Source organism: Sturnira hondurensis, unplaced genomic scaffold (assembly GCF_014824575.4).
Source record: "Sturnira hondurensis isolate 20B ecotype Veracruz unplaced genomic scaffold, ASM1482457v3 Scaffold0011253, whole genome shotgun sequence".
NCBI lineage: Eukaryota > Metazoa > Chordata > Mammalia > Chiroptera > Phyllostomidae > Sturnira > Sturnira hondurensis.
The window spans coordinates 2,407,577-2,426,643 of NW_028083884.1; the positions used below are offsets into that span (position 1 = coordinate 2,407,577).

The window sequence follows — 19,067 nt, forward strand, 5'->3', positions numbered from 1 at the left end:
GGAGCACGCTGCCTGGCTCCTCCCCCGCGCCCGGCTTGGCGGAGGCCTCTCCAGCCATCACGTAGATTCCTAGGAAAAGAAGCAGTAGAAGGAAGCCCGGCGGCACACGGCTCCGGGGGCGCAGCAGCACAGTCAGACGCATGGAGCCCAACGTGCGCTTCTGGATCTCGGAACGCCAAGTACGGCCCGGGACCGCACGGCTGGGGGAGGGGCGCGACGCGTGGAGTCGCCGGCTAGCCCGCGTGACCTTGGGCAGGCCACGTGGTCGCATTACCCGCCTCCCCACCTCAGACCCTGGGAGGGGACCTAAGGGAAACCCTGGCTTGCCGGAGGCCAACATCCAGGGCTGGTACCCGAATGCAACTTCTGCCCCAGGCCTGGCTAGGAAGGGTCATCACTTTGCAGATCTCCCTAAATGAGGAGTCGGTCTCCTTTCGCAGATGTCTGCCCACTGCTGCCTAAGCTGTTGCTGAGTGTCGGGTTGCCCCAGGTTGGAGAGGAACCGGTCCTCCCGGGAGCCCCCATTCTCCCAACCTCGGGAGGCTGGGTCACTCACACTGTGAGGCGGGTCCCGCAGGCCCCGCCTCCACGCACTGTCTGGGTGGGCGCTGTCCAATAGCAGCATGATGGGAGCCACGCAGATATTTAAAGTTTTCTGGTAGCCAAGTTACAGAAGGCAAAAGGAAACATCCGGTTAATTTTAATATGTTGTATTTAACCCAGTACATGCAAAATATTAACTTTTCAAATTGCAATCTATATAAAGTTATTAGTGAGATATTTTACGTCCTTTTTTCGAATTACGGTTGTGTCTTGAAATCTGGTGTGTGTTTTATACATACAGTGCATCTCGATTTGGCCTGGCCATGTATCAAGGATTCCAAAGCCACGTGTGGCTAATTGGGCGTCACAGTTCTAGGGTGTTCTTCAGCATGTATTTACCTCAAGTAGGGCCCAGCCTGTTTTGTTGTTGTTGTTGTTGTTTTTAGCTGGGGAAATAGGGACAGGGAGCCCGAGTTGTCCCCGCGGAGCCAGAATTCAAAACAGGAACCTCCGAGAAGTCTGGGGACTCTATGGAGCAAAACATGCCTTCTTTCTCCACCTGTCAGTCGTTTAATTCCTGCAGAGCAATCTTTTAAAAAGATTTTATTTATTCATTTTTAGAGAGGGGGGAAGAGAAGGAGAGAAATATCAATGTGCGGGTGCCTCAGTTGCCTTTTCTGTGTCCCCTATTGGGGACCTGGTCCGCAACCCAGGCATGTGCCTTGACTGGGAATCGAACTGGCGACCCTTTGGTGCGCAGCCCATGCTCAATCCACTGAGCTCTGCCAGCCAGGGCCCGGCACAGCAGTTTGGCAGTGGGGTGGCTCAGAGCCCAGCCTGCTGGGTCTTTTTCTGACTGGGTTCCCTTCAGCTCGCTGTCCAAGCTGCACCTGGAGGATGGGGGTTTTAGGATGTGCTGCAGGCAGACATCCCCACTAGGTTCTCAAAAATAATGTTAGCAATTCTTAGTACCATGTATCTGTGTTGTTCTGCTCTGTTAACCTCTTGGGTGCTTTCCCCCTCCTAAGTCTTTTATTCAGAGGTTTCTTCAGTGGACAGAGTTACTGGATCCTACAAATTTGGTCATTTCAGTTGTAAGTATTTTTTTGCTTGTTTTCAGAGATCATGAATTTTACGTTTTATTCTGAAACGGAAAGTCTGGGCATCTCTTTTGAAAGTAGGCGAAATACCAGAACCCACACACGCCCATTGGCATGCTTTTATTCCCTCCGGTGAGCTTGCGAGACCTGAAGGGCGGCAAGTGAAAGTGGACAGACAGGGAACTGGTCCTCCCGAGCCTTAGGCCAGGTGCTGGAGATTTAGGGGGGATCAGACTAACCTCCCTGGGAATGGAAGACAGATGGGCCGCGCTTGTCACCTACCCTGACCTAGGGATCGAAGGGTGGGGTGTCACAGGGGATTGAAGGGGAGTGTTGAAGGGGGGCTGAGAGGGAGGGGGCACTGTAAGCAAAGCCCAGGGGCGGAGAGCAGGTCACCCAGTCCCTGGGGCTTTTCGTGAGGGGGATCCAGGCAGTTCTTGAAGGTCCTTGTGTGTCATTCAGACCAGACGAGTGTGCACTGGGGCCACAGGGTACTGTTTCTGTGACAGAGGGTTCCTTTGGTCACCGTGTGTTGTGACCAGAGGGATCCAGACTGTAAGTGAGGCGGTCAGCTCACAGGATGGCAGAGATTCCAAATGAAAAATGAGGGTTTGAACCAGCTGTGGCTGAGGGATGTGGAAGAGAGGTCCTGTTACCAGCAAGGACCCTTGAGGTCCAGCCCCGAAGGGGCATGCCCACCCTGTGCTCTAGGTGGTCCATTTAGCCTTATTCATAATAGAGAAAAACAGGAAACAATTTGAGTGCCTGTTAGTGGAAAAATATAACGTGGTATATTCATACAGTGGAATATTGATTACTTGTTAAAAGTGATGATCTAGGGATCAACACATGTAAAGTAGAAACATACAATATATTTGATGTTAAATAGGAAAACATGGTATCTGTAATGTTTAGTAGAAAAGAAAGATGCATAAATAGTGTATTTATGCAAATTATAAAAAATCCAACACTTCATATTTATTTATGGATACATGTATTCATGTGCGTATGAGTAAGAAAAAAGGACTGGAAATGTATATCTTGAACTCATAATAGTGGTCACCTCCAATAGGATGGGGAAGAAAATGAAACTGGGGTGCTGGATCTTTTGGGGGGGAAAATTAGAAGCCAATATAACTGAATGTTTACAGTTGTTAATTCTGGGTGAGGGGAATTATAAATATGTAATTGTTCTTTGTATTTGCTTTTTAAATTTTTTTAAGATTTTATTTCTTTATTGTTAGAGGAGAAGGGAGGGAGTAAGAGAAAAACATCAACGTGAGAGAGAAACATTGATGAGTTGTCCCCGACAGGGGACCGAACCCACAACCCAGGCATGTGCCCTGACCAGGAATTGAACCAGTGGCCTTTTGGTTTGTGGGATGATACCCTCCCAACTGAGCCACACCAGTCAGGGCTTCTTTGTATTTCTCTGCATGTAAGTTTTCCCCTTAATTAAGTAAAAAAGAGAGGAAATAAGACTGAACTGACTAGATGAGGGAGTGAGTGAGAGAAGGGACTTCCAGTTTCTGACTTGCCTAGACAAGTAGATGGTGGTATCATTTACTGAGATGGTTGACATCAGAGAACAGGGAGAGGACAGCACCAGCGGGCTCAGCTACTAGGAGGTCTGATCGACGACACATGGCAATGTCCTCATGGAAACTCCCAAGAGGTAGAAAGCCTTGACTGCATGTCCCCCTGAAATCAGGTGTGATAAGCATGTCATTTTTAAATCTGTGGATAAACCTGAGCGATGTTGAGCTAATGGCTTGATACCTTTATATCTGATTTTAGGGAAAAATAGAGAAATCAAGGCAACTATTGTTAACAAATGGAGATGCAGCTATTCATGACCTGGAGGACCAAAAGGTATGTATCAAGTGCCCTGGTGCACCTGGTTCAAGACTGGTCCTTGGTGAATCTGCCTTCAGATGGTCTGAAACCTGGTGGAGCTTTGCCATTGAAAATAAGGGACCTGCTTTTCAAAAGTGGGTCAGTTTTTTTGGTTGTAGTTAGAATTCCTTCCCATGAACCAGTTTAGTAGTAGGTCCCAGGAATAGAAACTAGTAATAAGGAGAAAATCATAGGGTTTTCCTGTGCAGTGGGTATTAGTGGGGGTGCTCTATAGCTGACTCCTGTAGCCCTATGGCGAATTCCAGGATTCGGGCAGGCCTCAGAAATCCGAACCCATTTCCTGTTAGAGGTGGTGATCCGGGACAGGACTCCGTTCCCACCTGAGCATGGGGCTGTGCAGAGCCTACAAACATCAGTCCCCTGAGGCAGCCTGTGGAAAGCTCGTAGATTTAACAGGAGTTTTCTAAGAACCTGTTGGGGCCTCTGGGCTCCCAGGCTGGCTCTGTTGGAAGTGACTTGGGTAATGGCGTGTTGTCTACACACAGCCTGCCGAGGGATAGGCTAGGTGTTGGCCTTGAGTTCTCCAAGGTCAGAGCCTTGGGGCTTTTTAATGTTTAGGTCATTTTCGCTATGTGGATCACCTCTCTGGCTGTTGTTAGTTCATTTGTTCGTTTGACTTGTTTATTTTGATTTGTCTGTCCATCTGGTATTTGGCAGGTGTGCCCTTAACCCCCGGAAAGGTGGAGCAAAGGCAGCATCAGAAATGAGCCTGGAGAGGTTGGTTTGCAGCCAAGCCACCTTGAAAAGCTATGGCTTGTTTTTTTCTCCTTTTAGATACACGAAGCTTGGAAGAGAAGTCTGGTAAATTTCAGCCCCTTCTGAGTTTTTAGCCTCCTAAAATAACAGAACCAACATCTCACTAACCGTGTGCTTCCCTGTTGGCAGTCAGCCGTGCACCCCGACGACAGCAAACTGATCCCTGTCCCTTTCCGGCCTGCAGGTGAGCCGATGCTGACCTTCAGAAGTGGGTTGGGCGGGTGTGATGCGAAGAGCCACAGAACTCTGCCTGCCTTGTTTTAACTTCTTCTCTGAGGAGGATTTCTGACAATGAGTCTGGAAACCACAGCTTAGAAAGAGTGTTTGAAGGGTGTGGGGAGAGCAGCGTCCGGGGCTGTGGAAAGATCTTGGCTTTGGGAGTGAGGGGTGAGGGCACCGGCCTGGTGCCAGAAGCTTCTGTGCCCTCACCAGGCTGCCACCCTCACCAGGCTGCCACCCTCCGGCACCTCCATGTGTTTATCAACCCAGAAGGTCTCCAGACCTCTGTCAGCCTTTCTATTTCTGTTTGAAGATGTTTGAAGATTTTATTTATTTATTTTAGGTAGAGGGGAAGGGAGGGAGAAAGAGAGAAACATCAATGTGTGGTTGTCTCTCACATGGCCCCCACTGGGGACCTGGCCTGCAACCCAAGCTTGTGCCCTGACTGGGAATCGAACTGACGACCCTTTGGTTCGCAGCCTGCGCTCAAGCCACTGAGCTACACCAGCCAGGGTCTGTTAGTCTTTTTAAATGGAGGCTTTATTATTTGTCCTGGCTGGTGAAATCATTGGCGATTGATGATTAGCTAAACTTCCAGCCCCTCTCTCCTCCCTTGAGTTGGAGGTTGGGGGAGTGGTGCTGAAAGGTCCAGCCCTCTTCATCACTTGGTTGGTTGCCCTGGCAACCAGCCCCCAGCCTTAGGGACTTCCCTAAAGTCACCTCATTACCACAAGCTCCAGTGGGGTGGAAGGGGCATGCTCACCAGACTGCCTTCTTCTCACTCTGGAAATTCTGAGCATTGCAGGATCTTTTGTGCTAGGAGAGGGGAAGGAGGGCGACTTCACACTTTGTGTGATAAATCACAGTGTCGCAGATGTATTAAAGTCACGTGGTGGGACGAGCAGGTGCCCGTTAACACTGCTCGCCTTCTGTGATGGAGACCTGGTGGGTGGGAGCCTCGTTAGGTCTTTCTGTACTGCACTGATTTACATTTTTGCCGTGTTCGTGTAGTTGTTTTTATTAGGAAAATTGAAAGAAGGAGTAAAAAATATCCTTTGATGTCCATGTATTGCGGGGGCTACAGAAGGGGTTGTGGGGGAATGGGGTAACCCCTCTGGCCTCTCTGCGGTCACTGACTCTCTTCTCTGCCCCAGCTCTCCTGCCTTTCACGACGCCCATGGTGAGTAAGCCCCTCCTTGCCATTGTGTCAGCGGGGGAGGCAGCCTGGGAGGTTAGGAAGATGTCTACTCATCTCCTGGGTTCCCACTCCAACCCCTGTCCCGTGACTACCTGATAGGCAGTAATGGATTCCTTACCTCCGACCCTTGACTGCTCTTCATATACCCCACCCACACCTTGCCCCCACCTACCCAGTCAGGCATCTAGCGCACCACAGGGCAGTCCTTTGACCACCTGCTAAGCCCAAAGCATGCTGGGAGGAAAGCCACAGTTAAGATGCCACAAGCCCACAGAGTGGCCCTTTACCTTTTCTCCCCAGGCAAGTCACCCTGACACAGGCCCTCACTGGGACCTGGACTTGCCCCCAGGAGGCCCCAGCCCGAGGTGGCTCCCCCTGGGTGCTCTCACAAAGTGACAGCATGTCCCCGCCCGTCTTCCACGCCTGCCCTGTGTCTGTGTCCCCTTGAAGTGCATCCGTCTCAGCTGCCCTGCCCAGTTGCTGGTCTCAGAGATGGACCCCCGAGGGACCCCAGGTGTCCTCAGTGTCCAGGTGGTGCTCGTTCAGTTTCACTGTTCCCTGGACCGGTGGTCCCTGCCTCACGCCTCCCTCTCTTTGTCCCTGCTCCTCTCTCCCTGCTCCTAGAGGCCCCGTCCAGCATCTCCCCCAGGGACTTCTGTGCTCTTGCAAGCTCTCATTCCTTCGAAACACTGTAACTGTTTTTTGTTTTTTTTTTCCTTTAAAGGTGTTTTTGTCCCTGGTGCCGGGGAAAAGCCTAAAGTCCATGATTTTACCTCAGGTAGCAATGATTTTGATTTCGTGATGGCTGAGTTGTGCTCTTGAAACCCACGTGTAACCTGTTCGCCTCTGTTTTCCGCAGCTGTCTCTCTGCAGCTACAGCGCAGCGTTCAACATCATCAACGGAAACGCCAGTTACGTGAGTGCTGCGGAGGCCCGGGCTCGCAATTTCGTATTGTATCTTTGGGAGTGAGTTTTTGTTTTCATTGTCTTCCCTGGGTAAAACTGGGCTGTCGGCTAAATAGATGCTGTTGTTTCTCCCTAGAATCGTCAACCATATGAGAGTGCATTACTAGGGACGGGAGCGGTTGCTTCTACAACCTTTTTTGCAGTAGGTATTTTAAAGTTCTTTCCTTTTTTTTTTTTGTTCCTCAGAATAAAATAAAAACTTTATCCTGATTGCAAATCTATATCCCATTTTAAACAATTCTAAACTATGCCTAAGACATAAAGAAGGGAATAAAGCCACCTGCAATCCTATCACCAGCATATAATTATGTGAGTGTTCTGAGTTTCTAGGCATATGCTGTTTTTTTTTAAAATTAGTTTATGCTCCATAAACATGGTGTACATGTTGTATATTGCGTTGGGTGTCAGGATATGGTAATGACTAAAAATATAGACTTTAGAGTCAGATAAGCCTAGGTTTATATCCTGGCCTAATTCCTAAATAGCACAGTGACTCTGGAAAAGTTAATGTCCTTTTCTTGAAACCTCCACACATCCCTCTGATCATAAGGAGAACAGCTTAGTGCTGCATGGATTCAGACATACACAACAAGCCCTGGCTGGTGTGGCTCAGTGGATCGAGTGCTGGCCTGGGAACCCAAAAGTCACCGGTTCAATTCCCAGTCAGGGCACATGCCTGGGTTGTGGGCCAGGTCCCCAGATGGGGGTGTGGGAGAGGCAACTGATCAATGTATCTCTCACACATCAATATTTCCTTCTCTCTCTTTCTCCCTCGCTCTAAAAATAAGTCAATAAAATCTTTAAGAATAAATAAAACATAAAAATACATGGAGTGCCCTGGCCATGGTCTGACCCATGTTAGGAATGAGGTTGATGCTAGTTCCCCGCTGTCGTGTGTGTTCAGCTGATTTTTGGCCCCATACAATAAGGATTTTTCTCTTTTCCTTTCTAGTTATTCCCTCATTTACTCCTAATAAAGTATGAGCTGAAAAACATTTTGCTAAGAAGAACCTTGCCTGTCATCATTCTCGGTAAGCAGGAAGCATGGAGTCTTTGTGGTCTTCGGGCCTTTCCCCATCTCCAGGGACACTCGGGGCCCGAGGCGGCACAGTGGCTGAGCACAGCCACCATTTGCAGCTGGCGGGTGCCCCCAGGCCCAGATCAGATCTTTGACTGAAGAGATGACATTTATGCATAGACACCCCTTTAGTTGTCAAAGGATGAGCACAAACCTGGAAACACAGATTACGTTTTAAAGACTGTCTGTACGAGCTCCCTACATGCATTGTTTCGCGTGACCCTGACAGCAGTTTATGGGTGGGCAATATTTACAGATGAAGAGACTGAGGCAGGGGGAGATCAAGTAACTTTTCTCGGGTTGCAGGGAAACAGCAGAGATCTAACCCCAGGGAGTGGCACAGATATTAACCAACTATTTTAAGTTTGCTAGTCTACAGGTTCGCTAATTCACGCTGCAGATTTGGGTTTGGGAATCAGTACTTTGAAGAGTTGGCAGAAAGTTAATGGTAAAATTTGGGAAATCGTTACAGAAACCTGGACAAAGTGGTTTAAGCAAAAAGAGGGGTATATTTCAGGGGGCCTGGGGTTTCTCCTGGAATCCTGTCAGGGAGCTGGGCTAGACTTTCTGGACTGCTGGAACCCAGGGCTGGGTCGGAGTCGATCTGAGACTGACCCAGCTCAGCAGCCCAGGACACACAGCCTGGTTGGCCCAGCACAAGTCAGGTGACCACTGGGGGGAAGCACAGCCATTGGAGAAAGAGACTTGACCCCAGAAAAGATGTCTTCTCACTGGACTGAAGCTCATCTCTCTGTCGTGTTGTGTTCTTTAATCCACAGCCCACGTCAGTGCATTGAATGTTCTTGCGTCCCGAAGTTTGGAGACCACGCGAGGGATTGAGGTCATGGACAAGGAAGGCAAGGTCATAGGCTATTCCAGAAAAGCCGGGACAAAGGTAGGGGGATGCAGTGGTGCTTACCTTTTGGGCAAAGAATTGAATTTTCTGTTTGAGAGCTGGTAACGGGTTCACATTTCCCATCTGACTTTACTTATCCTATCTTCCTTCATGCTGAGAGAGATTGTATGTCATGCACTCTGATGTGGAAGATTGTGCATTAGCCCTGGCCCGTGTTCAGTTGGTTGGAGTGTTGTCCTATAAACCAAAAGGTCACGAGTTCAATTCTCGGTCAGGGCACATACCTAGGTTGCGTATTCATTCCCTGGTAGGGTTGCATGAGAGAGGCCACTGATTGATGTTTCTCTCCCCCTTTCTCTCCCCCTCCCTTCCACTCTCTCTAAAATTAGTAAGTGTGTCCTCATGTGATGGTAAAAAAATAAAGCAAAAGATCGTGCCCTGGCTGGTGTGGCTCAGTGGATTGAGTGCCAGTCTGTGAACCAAAAGACTGCCAGTTTGATTCCCAGTCAGGGCACATGCCTGGGTGTGGGCCAGGTCCCCACTTAGGGGTGTGTGAGAGGCAACCAATCGATGTATCTCTCACACATTGATGTTTTTCTCCCTCTCTTTCTCCCTTCTTTCTCCTTTCACTATAAATAAATAAATAAAAATTAGGGAAAAATGATTATGTATTAGTATGGGTTCTCCGGAGAAACAGAACCAATAGGATTTCTGTCTGTCTGTCTGTCTACATACAGATACTTGGTGAGATTTCTTTTTAGTAACTGGCTGTGCAGTTGTATTGCTGGGAATACGTAGGGCAGGCCTACAGGCTGGAAACTCAGAAGCTGGTGCTACAGTCTTGAAGCAGAAGTTATTCTTTGGGAACCTCAGGTTTTGCTCTTAAAGCCTTCAACTGATTGGGGGAGGCCCATCCATACTGGGGGGGGGCGGGGTGAGCTGCTTTACTTAAAGTCAGCCGATTACAGAGCAGCCCCACGGCAACAGCTCGATTCACATTTGATTAAGTGGGAGCCGTGGGCTCTCCAGGTGGACCCATAAGAGTGACTGTTACAGATGGGTGTCTGCCAAATGCTAGGCCTCTCGGAGTGTGAGATTTTTTAAAAAAAATTTAGTTTTAGAAAGGGAGGGAGGGAAAAAGAAGGGGAGAGAAACGTCGATGTGAGAGAGAAACAGGTGCCCCCTGATCAGGTGCCCCCTGTACTCCAGCTGGGGCCTGAACCTGCCCTCGACCCAGGCATGTGCCCTGAGTGGGAATCGCTTTGTGGGACAACGCCCCACCGGCTAAGCCCCACCAGCTAAGCCACAGCAGTCAGAGCGAATGTGAGATCGTGTTCTGCGAGCTTAGCATCCGCCCTCGCATCCTGCTCTGTACTGTGGAAGTCAGGGGACGCCCTCTCTGCAATCCCAAGAACCTCCCACTCACAGCAGATTTCTTCATCTTTCAGGCCTGATTTGCTGTCAAGGGTGGCCTTAGACTATCCAATGCTGTGGCCCAAAACCCTTTAAAAAGTCCTCAATTGTGAATAGTTTTTATTATTAAGTAGCTTATTCTTTTGCTCATTTCCACACTGACTTTTGTGTACATTCAGTTCTAAGGATCTCCAGAAGCCCATGGTAGTTTTATTTTGGGTATGGACTTCGTAAGAAAGATTTTTTTTTTAACAAATGAGATCTTTTAGGGGTCCCTGGGCAGTGACTTCAGCTGAAGAATTGTAATGTGAAGCAGTTGTTTGCAAATGGTGTGAAAAGCAACATGAAGCAGCCCGATACAAAGCAGGAGAAGGGCCTGCTGGACAGCCTTTCGCCCCACATGTGGGCGGCAGAGGAGCTGGGGAAAGAGGGCGCGCATTCGGTCAGGAAACGCATCATTGTCTGGCTCGGGAGACGCGTTGCTCTGAATTCCAGCAGTGATTCACAGAGCTGATTATCAGCCATCCGTCACGTGCTGCCGTGTCTCTACCAGTCCCTCAAATTAGCATGTCTCAACATAATGGCTACCTTTCTACACGAATTACAGCGGGAATGTGGTAATTGCCAGTATCAAGGAGGGAAACTTCTGCCGGAAATAAAATACTTCATTTTCAAAGTGAAGGTTCTGTGCCTAAGAAACCACTCTGAAGAGGTGTTTTTAACAGCTTTATTGAGGTGTAATGTACATACTATGAAGTTTATTGTAAGACTCTAGTTGGGCCCTGGCTGGTGTGGCTCAATGGTTTCAACGCCAGCCTGCAAACCAAAAGGTCGCCAGTTCGATCCCTGGTCAGGGCACATGCCTGGGTTGCGGGCCAGGGCCCCCCTGGTTGGGGGTGGTGAGAGGCAACTGATTTGTGTTTTTCTCCCTCCCTTCCCTTCTCTCTAAAAAGTTTAAAACTTCTCTTAAAAAAAAAAGACTATGGTTTGATGAATTTTAATACATTAAAGCCATTGTACAGCCATCACTCTGGTCTAATTTTAGAACATTTTCATGATCTTACAAATTTCCCTTGGGATGGTCAGTGACTCCCCCCTTCCACCCATAATGCCAAGGACATGCTGGTCTGCGTTATGTCCTCACAGTAGGGCCTTTCCCAGAAATTTCACGTAAATGAAGTGCGCATTAGTTTTCCGTGTCCAGCATCTCTGACCTTTGAGGTTCATCCACAGTTCATCCGGCTTTCTGTTGCTGAGCAGTGTTCCAGGGTACGTGTGGACCACGTTTTAGCCTTTCCATTCTCCAGGCAGTAGATACTGGGTTGTATCCAGTTTGGAGCCATTATAAACAGTGCTGCTTTGAGTGTTCACGTGCAACTCTCTGGACATACGAGGTCTGTTCAGAAAGTACCCAGCCATGTGCTATGAAAAATAGAGACATTTATCGAAGAAGGTACAAGATACAAGAAACATTGTACATAGGACAGTGTCCCCTATGTCCCCTTCAAAGGAGGCCCCTTGAGACCTCACACAGTTCTCCCAGTCACCATCATCTGCCCTGTTGTGTTTTCTTTAATCTCATTGATGATCTAAAATCGCTTCCCTTTCAAAGATGGTTTTAGAAAAAAGCCAGAACTTGCAGGGCACCAAATCTGGGCTCTAGAGGGGTTGAGTCACTGGGTGATTTGATGTTGCACCAAAAACTCTGCGTGAGACGTGACGCATGAGTGGGTGTGTTGTTGTGATGAAGCTGCCAATCCATCACCAGTTGTCTGTAGCTGCAGCCTTCTGAGTCATCCCAGGAGTTTCTGTGGAGGAATGTTCAAACTTAACACAAAATTTGATGCAGATTCATTTCTCGGATTGCTCCGTCGTTTTGAATGTGACAGCCACACAGTACACATGCTCACTCAACGGTGTCTACTGCCCCCACTGACTAGTACAGTGAGGTTGTCATTGTTCACGCATGAGCATTCCAGTCCACTGTCTGTGGCTGCCAGGTTACATCAGTGTCATGCAAACTGTTCTCATTATATCAACAGTGGCTGGACTTTTTCCAGACAGATCTTATATGTTTGCGTTTCTCTTTAACTCAGTATTCTTTTATCCTTTTTTATTTTTACTTGAGCACATTTTTTCATTGCTTTTAGAAAGAGAGGAAAGTGGTAGGGAGAGAGACAAAAGAAATATCGGTGTGAGAGAGAAACATCCATCGGTTGCCTCTCATAGGCTTCCCAACTGGGCATCGAACCCACAATCTCGGTATGTGCCCAGACCAAGAATGGAACCTGCGATTTTTGTACAGGTCGATGCTCCAACCGACTGAGCCATACTGGCCAGGGCTCTTTAACTCTGTTTTAACTGCAGGGTGTTGGTGATGTCAGGAACTCTTCCTACAGCTGAAGAGAGAGCAAATGTTTAATACCCAGTTCCTCAGCACCTCTGGCGCACCAGGCACTGCGCTGGGGTCCAGACACCCTCACCAGTCCGAACCCCTTCTCTCCAGGGGCCAGGAGCGCTGGGCCTCCCAGCGGGGAGGCACCTCGGGCCCTGCTATCTCTCTCGGTATCTAGTCCATCTCACCAGGAGGAACCTCATTTTTTTGCACGAATGCCAACTTAGGGTAAAAGAAGGGTTTGATGGTCTGCTTTAAAAAAAATAAGTTTATCTTTCTCTTGAGAATAAAGTGTCTGCAACTGTGCGTAAGCATAAGCCTTCTTTTATCACGTCCCTGTCACCGAAAGGTTTATTTTCTTTGGCTAAAATTTCAGAAACTGCGTAACCAGCAATATCTGATTGTAATAGGGCACCTTCGGTCAGATCTCAGGAGCTTAGTCCATGTTGTTTCCCCTTGCCTGGCCTTGGAAGCCACTGTGCTGCAAACTGGAACTGGTCTCCCAGTACTTCCAAATGACGGCTGTCTTGTGTGGAGTGTCTTCCCCGTGCACGGGGGACACGGGGAGGTGGGCCCGGCCTTGCCCCACGGACGTCGAAACACACCATGCTCACAGTCACTTTTCTCTTCCTGACCTGGAGCAGTTTTATGTAATGTTTCTGAAAGTTTATTTTAAGAGCCACCCTCCCTGGCTCCCTCTGTCATCATCGGGGAGAGGCATGCCCTGCAGAGGGGTCAGACAAGCCGAGTATTTGTGTGACAGGCAGACAGCAGGTGCAGCCCTGGGGAGTGGAAGTGGGACAGAGGGGGGTGGGGGAAGGGAGGGGGCCCGTCTGCCTCTTTGTGTTGCACCAAGCGGTGCTGTATGTGGAGCCGTGTCTTACCCGGGGTCTGGGTTCTGAAGTTAATGTAGTGTCATCTGTGCCCATAATTCCCCTTGAAAGTCTCTTACATTGTCCTGAGTACACAGGATTTTGTGCATAAAGCGCATACAGTAAGTTATACCTTGAAATGTTCACTACATGATTTATGTAATAGAAAAGGTGACAGAATGTCGTACACTTTACATACATGTTTGTGCAACATAAAATTGCATAGCACACTTTTATTATTTTTTTAAGGTTTTATTTATTCATTTTTAGATCAAGGGGAAAGGAGGGAGAAAGGGAAACATCAATGTGTGGTTGCGTCTCACGTGCCCCCTACTGGTGACGTGGCCCACAACTGAGACACATCCCTGGACTGGGAATCAAACTGGCGATCTTTTGCTTTGCAGTCCAGTGCTCAGTCCATTGAGCCACACCAACCAGGACACCATAGCACACTTTTAATTGCACAAACAGAAGATGGGTGTGTGCAGGCAGACTCGTGCATGTTCCCTGTGGGTGTGGCCCCGTGCTAGAGCACTCTGACCTGGCTTTTGGAGCATTCCCCCAGTGGAAGGGGTAGGAATAACAGGGGAGCTGTTCGGGATAGGGAGACCAGTGGCAGAGTCCTGGATCTAAAGCAGAACATAGCTTGGTCCTTACTGGCAAAACCCAGCATTTCTGCCAAGGGGCCTGCCATTTGGTTCTAACAGAGGATTTGTCTGTCAACTGTCTTTACTTAATATTTTATTTGGAGTGGTTGGCGGACCGATGGAGCCCATTGCAGAGTCGGGGGGTGGGGCGTGAATCTTCCGTCACTCCTGGCACCGGCCCCAGCGCCCTCCATACACGTGCATGTCAGGGCTGCCCCCACCTCTTTCCTGGCACGTTGTTTTTTTTTTAAGTGGGAAGGAGAGAGTTGCTCTTTGCTGGTCTCTGCCGTGAATTACAGGGCGCCTGGAAATCATCTCACTCCGCGTCCTCAGCTGCCTTCTTCCCCTTTCTACCAGGCCGTTAAAGACACAGCCATATCCAGAGCCGTGCTGTTTGGCACCTCAGCTTTGATTCCTGAAGTCTTCTCACACTTTTATAAACGGTAAGACGCCGTCAAAATCCTTACAAAAACCTGTCAAGCCTGAACCTGGCGGGCAGGATAGGAAGATGGTGCTTCCGTGGTCTTCCTACCAAACGCTGTCATCACAGTTGAGACGGCAGGATTAACGCGGGGCAGGGCACATCCAGATGTGCCCGTGCCAGCAAACCTGGCGGGCAGCCCAGGCGCTGTCCTCGGTCAGCGCTGTGTTCTTGGGCATGGCCCAGCACCTGCTGAGGCGTGTTTCCTCACTTGCAGAATGATGGCTTTGACTGATCTGCAGGTCCCCCGGCTCTGATGTGCTGTGAGCATTGCGCAGGCCTCTTTCCCCGCCTTTGCTCCAAGCACGTATTCAGTTAGCTTAAGTGGCCCCAGATTCGGGAGACCATCATCTCTTTTGAGATGCAAGCAACGGCCTGTTGGGAGCAGGGCCCCGGGATCTGAGAAGCCCAGCTTGCAGTAACTCAGGCCCGAAGGGGGGCAGTGTTGGGTTAGACACCGGGTACAGGCAGGGAGTGGGCCCACAGCAGCTGAACATGAGCTGAAGTGCGGGGACAGTCCTTTCCTGCCACACACTGGATTCTTCCTGTTGACGAGGACTGTCCTGGTTATATCCTCACCACACCCTGGGGAGAGAGAAAAACACAGCACACCCCAGGGGAGGCAGGAATGTCTTCCACTCAGTTCACAAACTCCCAGGGAAGGCTTTTATTGGCCCACGTGGGGCCACCTGCCTGTTGCTGAACCAGTCCACTCTGTTTAGCGTGGGCAGCTAGGAAGCACCTGCTAGAACCATGTAAGGAGCATTTTTCCATGAAGTAGCGGCGTCTTGGGTAGTGCCAACTGTACTTCCCATGATCGGTCCAGCTGGATGGGCACGGGGACTTACGCTCAGCCAGCATCTTCCAGATGGCCTCAGAGCTGGCTCCTGGGACACTGGGGCCCTCTGGTCAGTCCCTGGGTGCCTGTGTAATGGCACTGGCTGCCTGGGGCAGAGAGAGGGCCCTTGTTTCCCAGGGGCCTTGGAGCGCCCCGAAGGACCACGTGCCATCCCACGGCTCTGATGGTATCCAAGCTGGAGTGACCTCCATGGCCGATGCAACCTTTTCATTTCGAACCTGAAGAAACCCGAAGCTCGGAAGGGGAAAGCGACTTGCCTGAGAGCACGTGGTCTGTCCGTAGCAGAACCCGGCCTGTGCCCCAGCGCCCTGGGCTCTGACTCGGGCTGGGGTGCTTTGCATCTTCCCACACTGTCACACTCTCAAAGGTCAGGGTCAGGATGTCACATGTATCAGCGTAGCCCTGGGTGGAGAACACAGGCTCTAGGATCTGACCTCTGACTTTTGAGCTGTGGGATCTTGGACAAATGACTTACTAGTTTCGCCATGTATGATGCGCACCCGTGTTTTTATATGTATTATACACGGCAAAATATGGTGACCGGACACTGGCTGCCTTCTCTTGTGTACATGAAAGAGATGATGGCGACACAAACCTCATAGGCTGGTGGGGCACTCCAGTGAGCAAACACACACGGAGTTCTCACTCCCGGGCCCGGCGCCAGTGAGCAAGACAGCTGGCCACCAGTAGGGCAGAGGGCCCACCCCTGAAAGAAGCCCTGTACCCTCATCTCTTACAGGACGCAGTTATTCGTGCGATTCCCGCGGTCCTTGTGGACCTTGAAGCTATCTTGTACCGTCTTGACAATGGGGCTGATGGTGCCAGTTTCCTTTAGCTTATTCCCCAATATTGAACGGGTAAGTGCCTGCGTGTGATTTTCTCCTAAAAAGTAACTTTCTCTTCTCCTCGTTATGAGAGTGAAATACATTATTCTCCTTCTAAAAAATCTGCCAAAGGTCTGCCAAAGCCTAAAAGAGAATAACATGGTTTACACAGAACCCCATCTCCCCAATCCCTTGTACAGTTCTGGATTCTGTGTTTTTAATATCAGAAATATCTTTATGGGGTGTTAAAAAAAAACTTTGGGATATTTTAATCTATCACATTCCAGAGCCATGCCTCGTCCAGTGGAAGTCTCTGCGGTGACGGAAATGCCCGGTGTCTGTGGTGTCCTGGATGGTAGCCACTACCCCCATGTGGTGGTTGGGCACTTGAAATGTGGCTACTGTGAGTGGGGAACTGAATTTTAAATGGAATCTAATTTTTAAGGAGATTTTATTTCTTTTTAAAGAGAGGAGAAGGAAGAGAGGGAAACACGCATGGATTGGCCGCCTTTTGCACACCCCGAACCGGGGACCTGGCAGGCAACCCGGGCATGTGGCCTGACCGGGAGTCAAACTAGTGACTTTCCGTTTTCAGGACGATGCCCAACCCACGGAGCCACACCAGCCAGGGCAAGCCTAATGGAATTTTCACTTAAGTACTCACATGGAGCTGGTGGCTACTGTATTGGGTCGCGCGGTTCTGTCGAGTGGGACGTGTTGCCATTTGTGGTGAGCGAGCCTGTGTGGACTGAGACCCTGCTCCTCCATGGCTTTGGGCAACTTGCTCATGGTCTTTGAGACTCAGTCTCCGTCTGTTAGAGAGAGACGGCTGTCATGGTGTCTCCGCAAAGGGTTGCTGCTGGTACCAAGGACACTGTCCATGCTAGTAGGTATTAGCAATTTCTGGCATTTCTTGTCTGAAAACTTCAAATGCTTGTTTGTGCCACTGAAGTTACAAATCAGTCATGTTCCCAAAGCACTTTCAGGGTAGGGCAGAAGTAGGTTTACAGTCATGAGTATGCAAAGCAGAGTTTTTTCTTGTAGTATTATTTAGTAATACAATAATACTATTGTATTATTTTGTATACAAACAACTGTAAACCTACATTTGCTCCACCCTGTGTATTTATGGAATGCTTTTGTTCCAAACCCAACTTCTCTTAAGTTTAGGTTTATAGAATTGTTAAATCTGGCATCTTTGCCAGCATATAACAGAAGTTTTAATACTTTAAGATAGTTGCTCCCTGACTGGAGTGGCTAAGTTGGGCGGGTGTTAATCCTGCCAACTCAAACTCTGGCAGTTCCATTCCCAGTCGGGGCACGTGCCTGGGTTGCACGCCGGGTCCCCAGTTGGCGTGTGCACAGGAGGCAACTGATTGGTGCTTGTCTTTCTCCCTCCCTTCCCCTCTCTCTAAAAATAAATAAATAAAATATTTTTTAAAAAGAGGGTGGTGAGGGGTAAAGAGAGGAGTATCTTCTCATTAAAACAGATGAAATAGAAAAAAATTATTTTCAATTTTCATAGTCCCTTTTAGAGCAGTTTGTTACAGTCAGATTGCAGTAAAAGTGAACTCCTTGCAAACAATCACTTCTGATTGCATTGATACTCAGAGCAGCGGCTTAGCAGCAGGTCGGGTCATTCACAGGTTTTAAATCTCGTGGGATTGGCAGGTCGTTCATAGTTAAAGCTGAGTGATGAGTACATGAGGGCTCATTATATTCTTTCCGCATTTGCTTATGTTTGGAATTTTTCCAGAAGGATGTTTTTAAGATGTTAGGTTATGTTGTTTTGCTCTGAATTAGACATCACTGAAAAAAAAAACATTTGGACCGTAAAACAAATACTTTCTGAAATTCAAAAAACAAAAAGCAAAAAAAAAAAAAAAAACCCCTTGGCTTCGAAGGCAAGTTCTTGCTGTCAACCCTAAGAACCGCACTGTGTTGTTCAGATCCAGTGCAGCAAACTGGAAGAGGAGATCCAGTCTGCGACAGAGGAGATACAGCTCTTCTACAACCGAGGGGTGTAGGGTGAGTTTCCGGTGAGCCTGCTTGGTCCCTGCTGGAAAACCTTCCTCTCAAGGTCGCAGTTTTGAGGACGGTGCCAGAGGTCTCCTGGAACCCCCCCGAGGTGTCTGCGCGGACAGGGTGGCTTACAGTCACAGGTGCCAAGACCTTGTCAAGGCTCGTCTGGCCTGTGGTTTTGAAGCCTGGGTGGAGGAAGAGAAAGCGCAGGCTGTCCTGTCCAGCCTGCCCCCACGGGACTGCCAAGGGGGTGGGTGATGTTCAGGTTCCGTTTTCGATGTGTCAGCCTGTAGATGACACTGTGAAATGACCAATAAACTCGTCTCAAGTTGAACGTTTGAAGACACGAAGGGTCCACGAAGCCCTGGGCACAGGTGTAAAATCAATGGGCCATTTCCAGGTAAACATGAACCTCTGGTGAGCCGGTGAAGGCCTCACCCCCAAAGTAAGCCTGTCTCCCTGGGTCAGCTTGCTCCCATTTTGTACAGCCATTTAAAATCTTTGCCACCCAGCACCCAGCTCCTTTCTCCCAACTGGCAAACCACCCTGCCTCCTGCCTCAAGTCAAAACCAAGGCCCTTGGTCAGTCGTGGAACTTCCTGGCACCGAACCTCCTCCACCCACACCTAGCCTTCCTCCTCCCTGCAAGGTCAGTTGGGCCCTAGGTTCTGGGCTTGTCCCTTCTTTCCTTAGGGTCTCTCTGCATCCCCTCTCTTGTCTGCTTCTTCCCAGTAGTTAAACTGCTTGAGTCACCTGCCTCATTGAAAAAGCAAAACCCCCATTCGTAGCCACACGGTTTCCAGGATCGTCCACTCACTGCTTGCACCCCACCTTCCACCTCGCTGCTGGCTGGCTTCTCCACCAGTTGCTGGGCTTGCTCTGCCCTGCAATAGGCTCACAGCCAGCTGCCCCTGCCCCTGCC

At 49.3% G+C, this 19,067-nt stretch overlaps 1 protein-coding gene across 2 annotated transcripts in view; it reads left to right on the forward strand.

The window, feature by feature from the left end:
• SFXN4 (sideroflexin 4) overlaps positions 1-19,067 on the forward strand; it is a 21,984-nt gene continuing 2,917 nt past the window's right edge. The window contains exons 1-14 of one of the 2 annotated variants that reach the window (XM_037059658.1): positions 1-179; positions 1,572-1,637; positions 3,441-3,515; positions 4,335-4,361; positions 4,446-4,500; positions 5,690-5,715; positions 6,458-6,511; positions 6,593-6,649; positions 6,776-6,841; positions 7,652-7,730; positions 8,557-8,672; positions 14,318-14,403; positions 16,040-16,157; positions 18,074-18,158. In XM_037059658.1, the coding sequence (XP_036915553.1) occupies positions 141-179; positions 1,572-1,637; positions 3,441-3,515; positions 4,335-4,361; positions 4,446-4,500; positions 5,690-5,715; positions 6,458-6,511; positions 6,593-6,649; positions 6,776-6,841; positions 7,652-7,730; positions 8,557-8,672; positions 14,318-14,403; positions 16,040-16,157; positions 18,074-18,151 (942 nt within the window). In that variant the 5' untranslated portion in view covers positions 1-140 and the 3' untranslated portion in view covers positions 18,152-18,158. The remainder of the gene's footprint in view (positions 180-1,571; positions 1,638-3,440; positions 3,516-4,334; positions 4,362-4,445; positions 4,501-5,689; positions 5,716-6,457; positions 6,512-6,592; positions 6,650-6,775; positions 6,842-7,651; positions 7,731-8,556; positions 8,673-14,317; positions 14,404-16,039; positions 16,158-18,073; positions 18,159-19,067) is intronic. The other variant, XM_037059660.1, reaches the window with a different exon arrangement.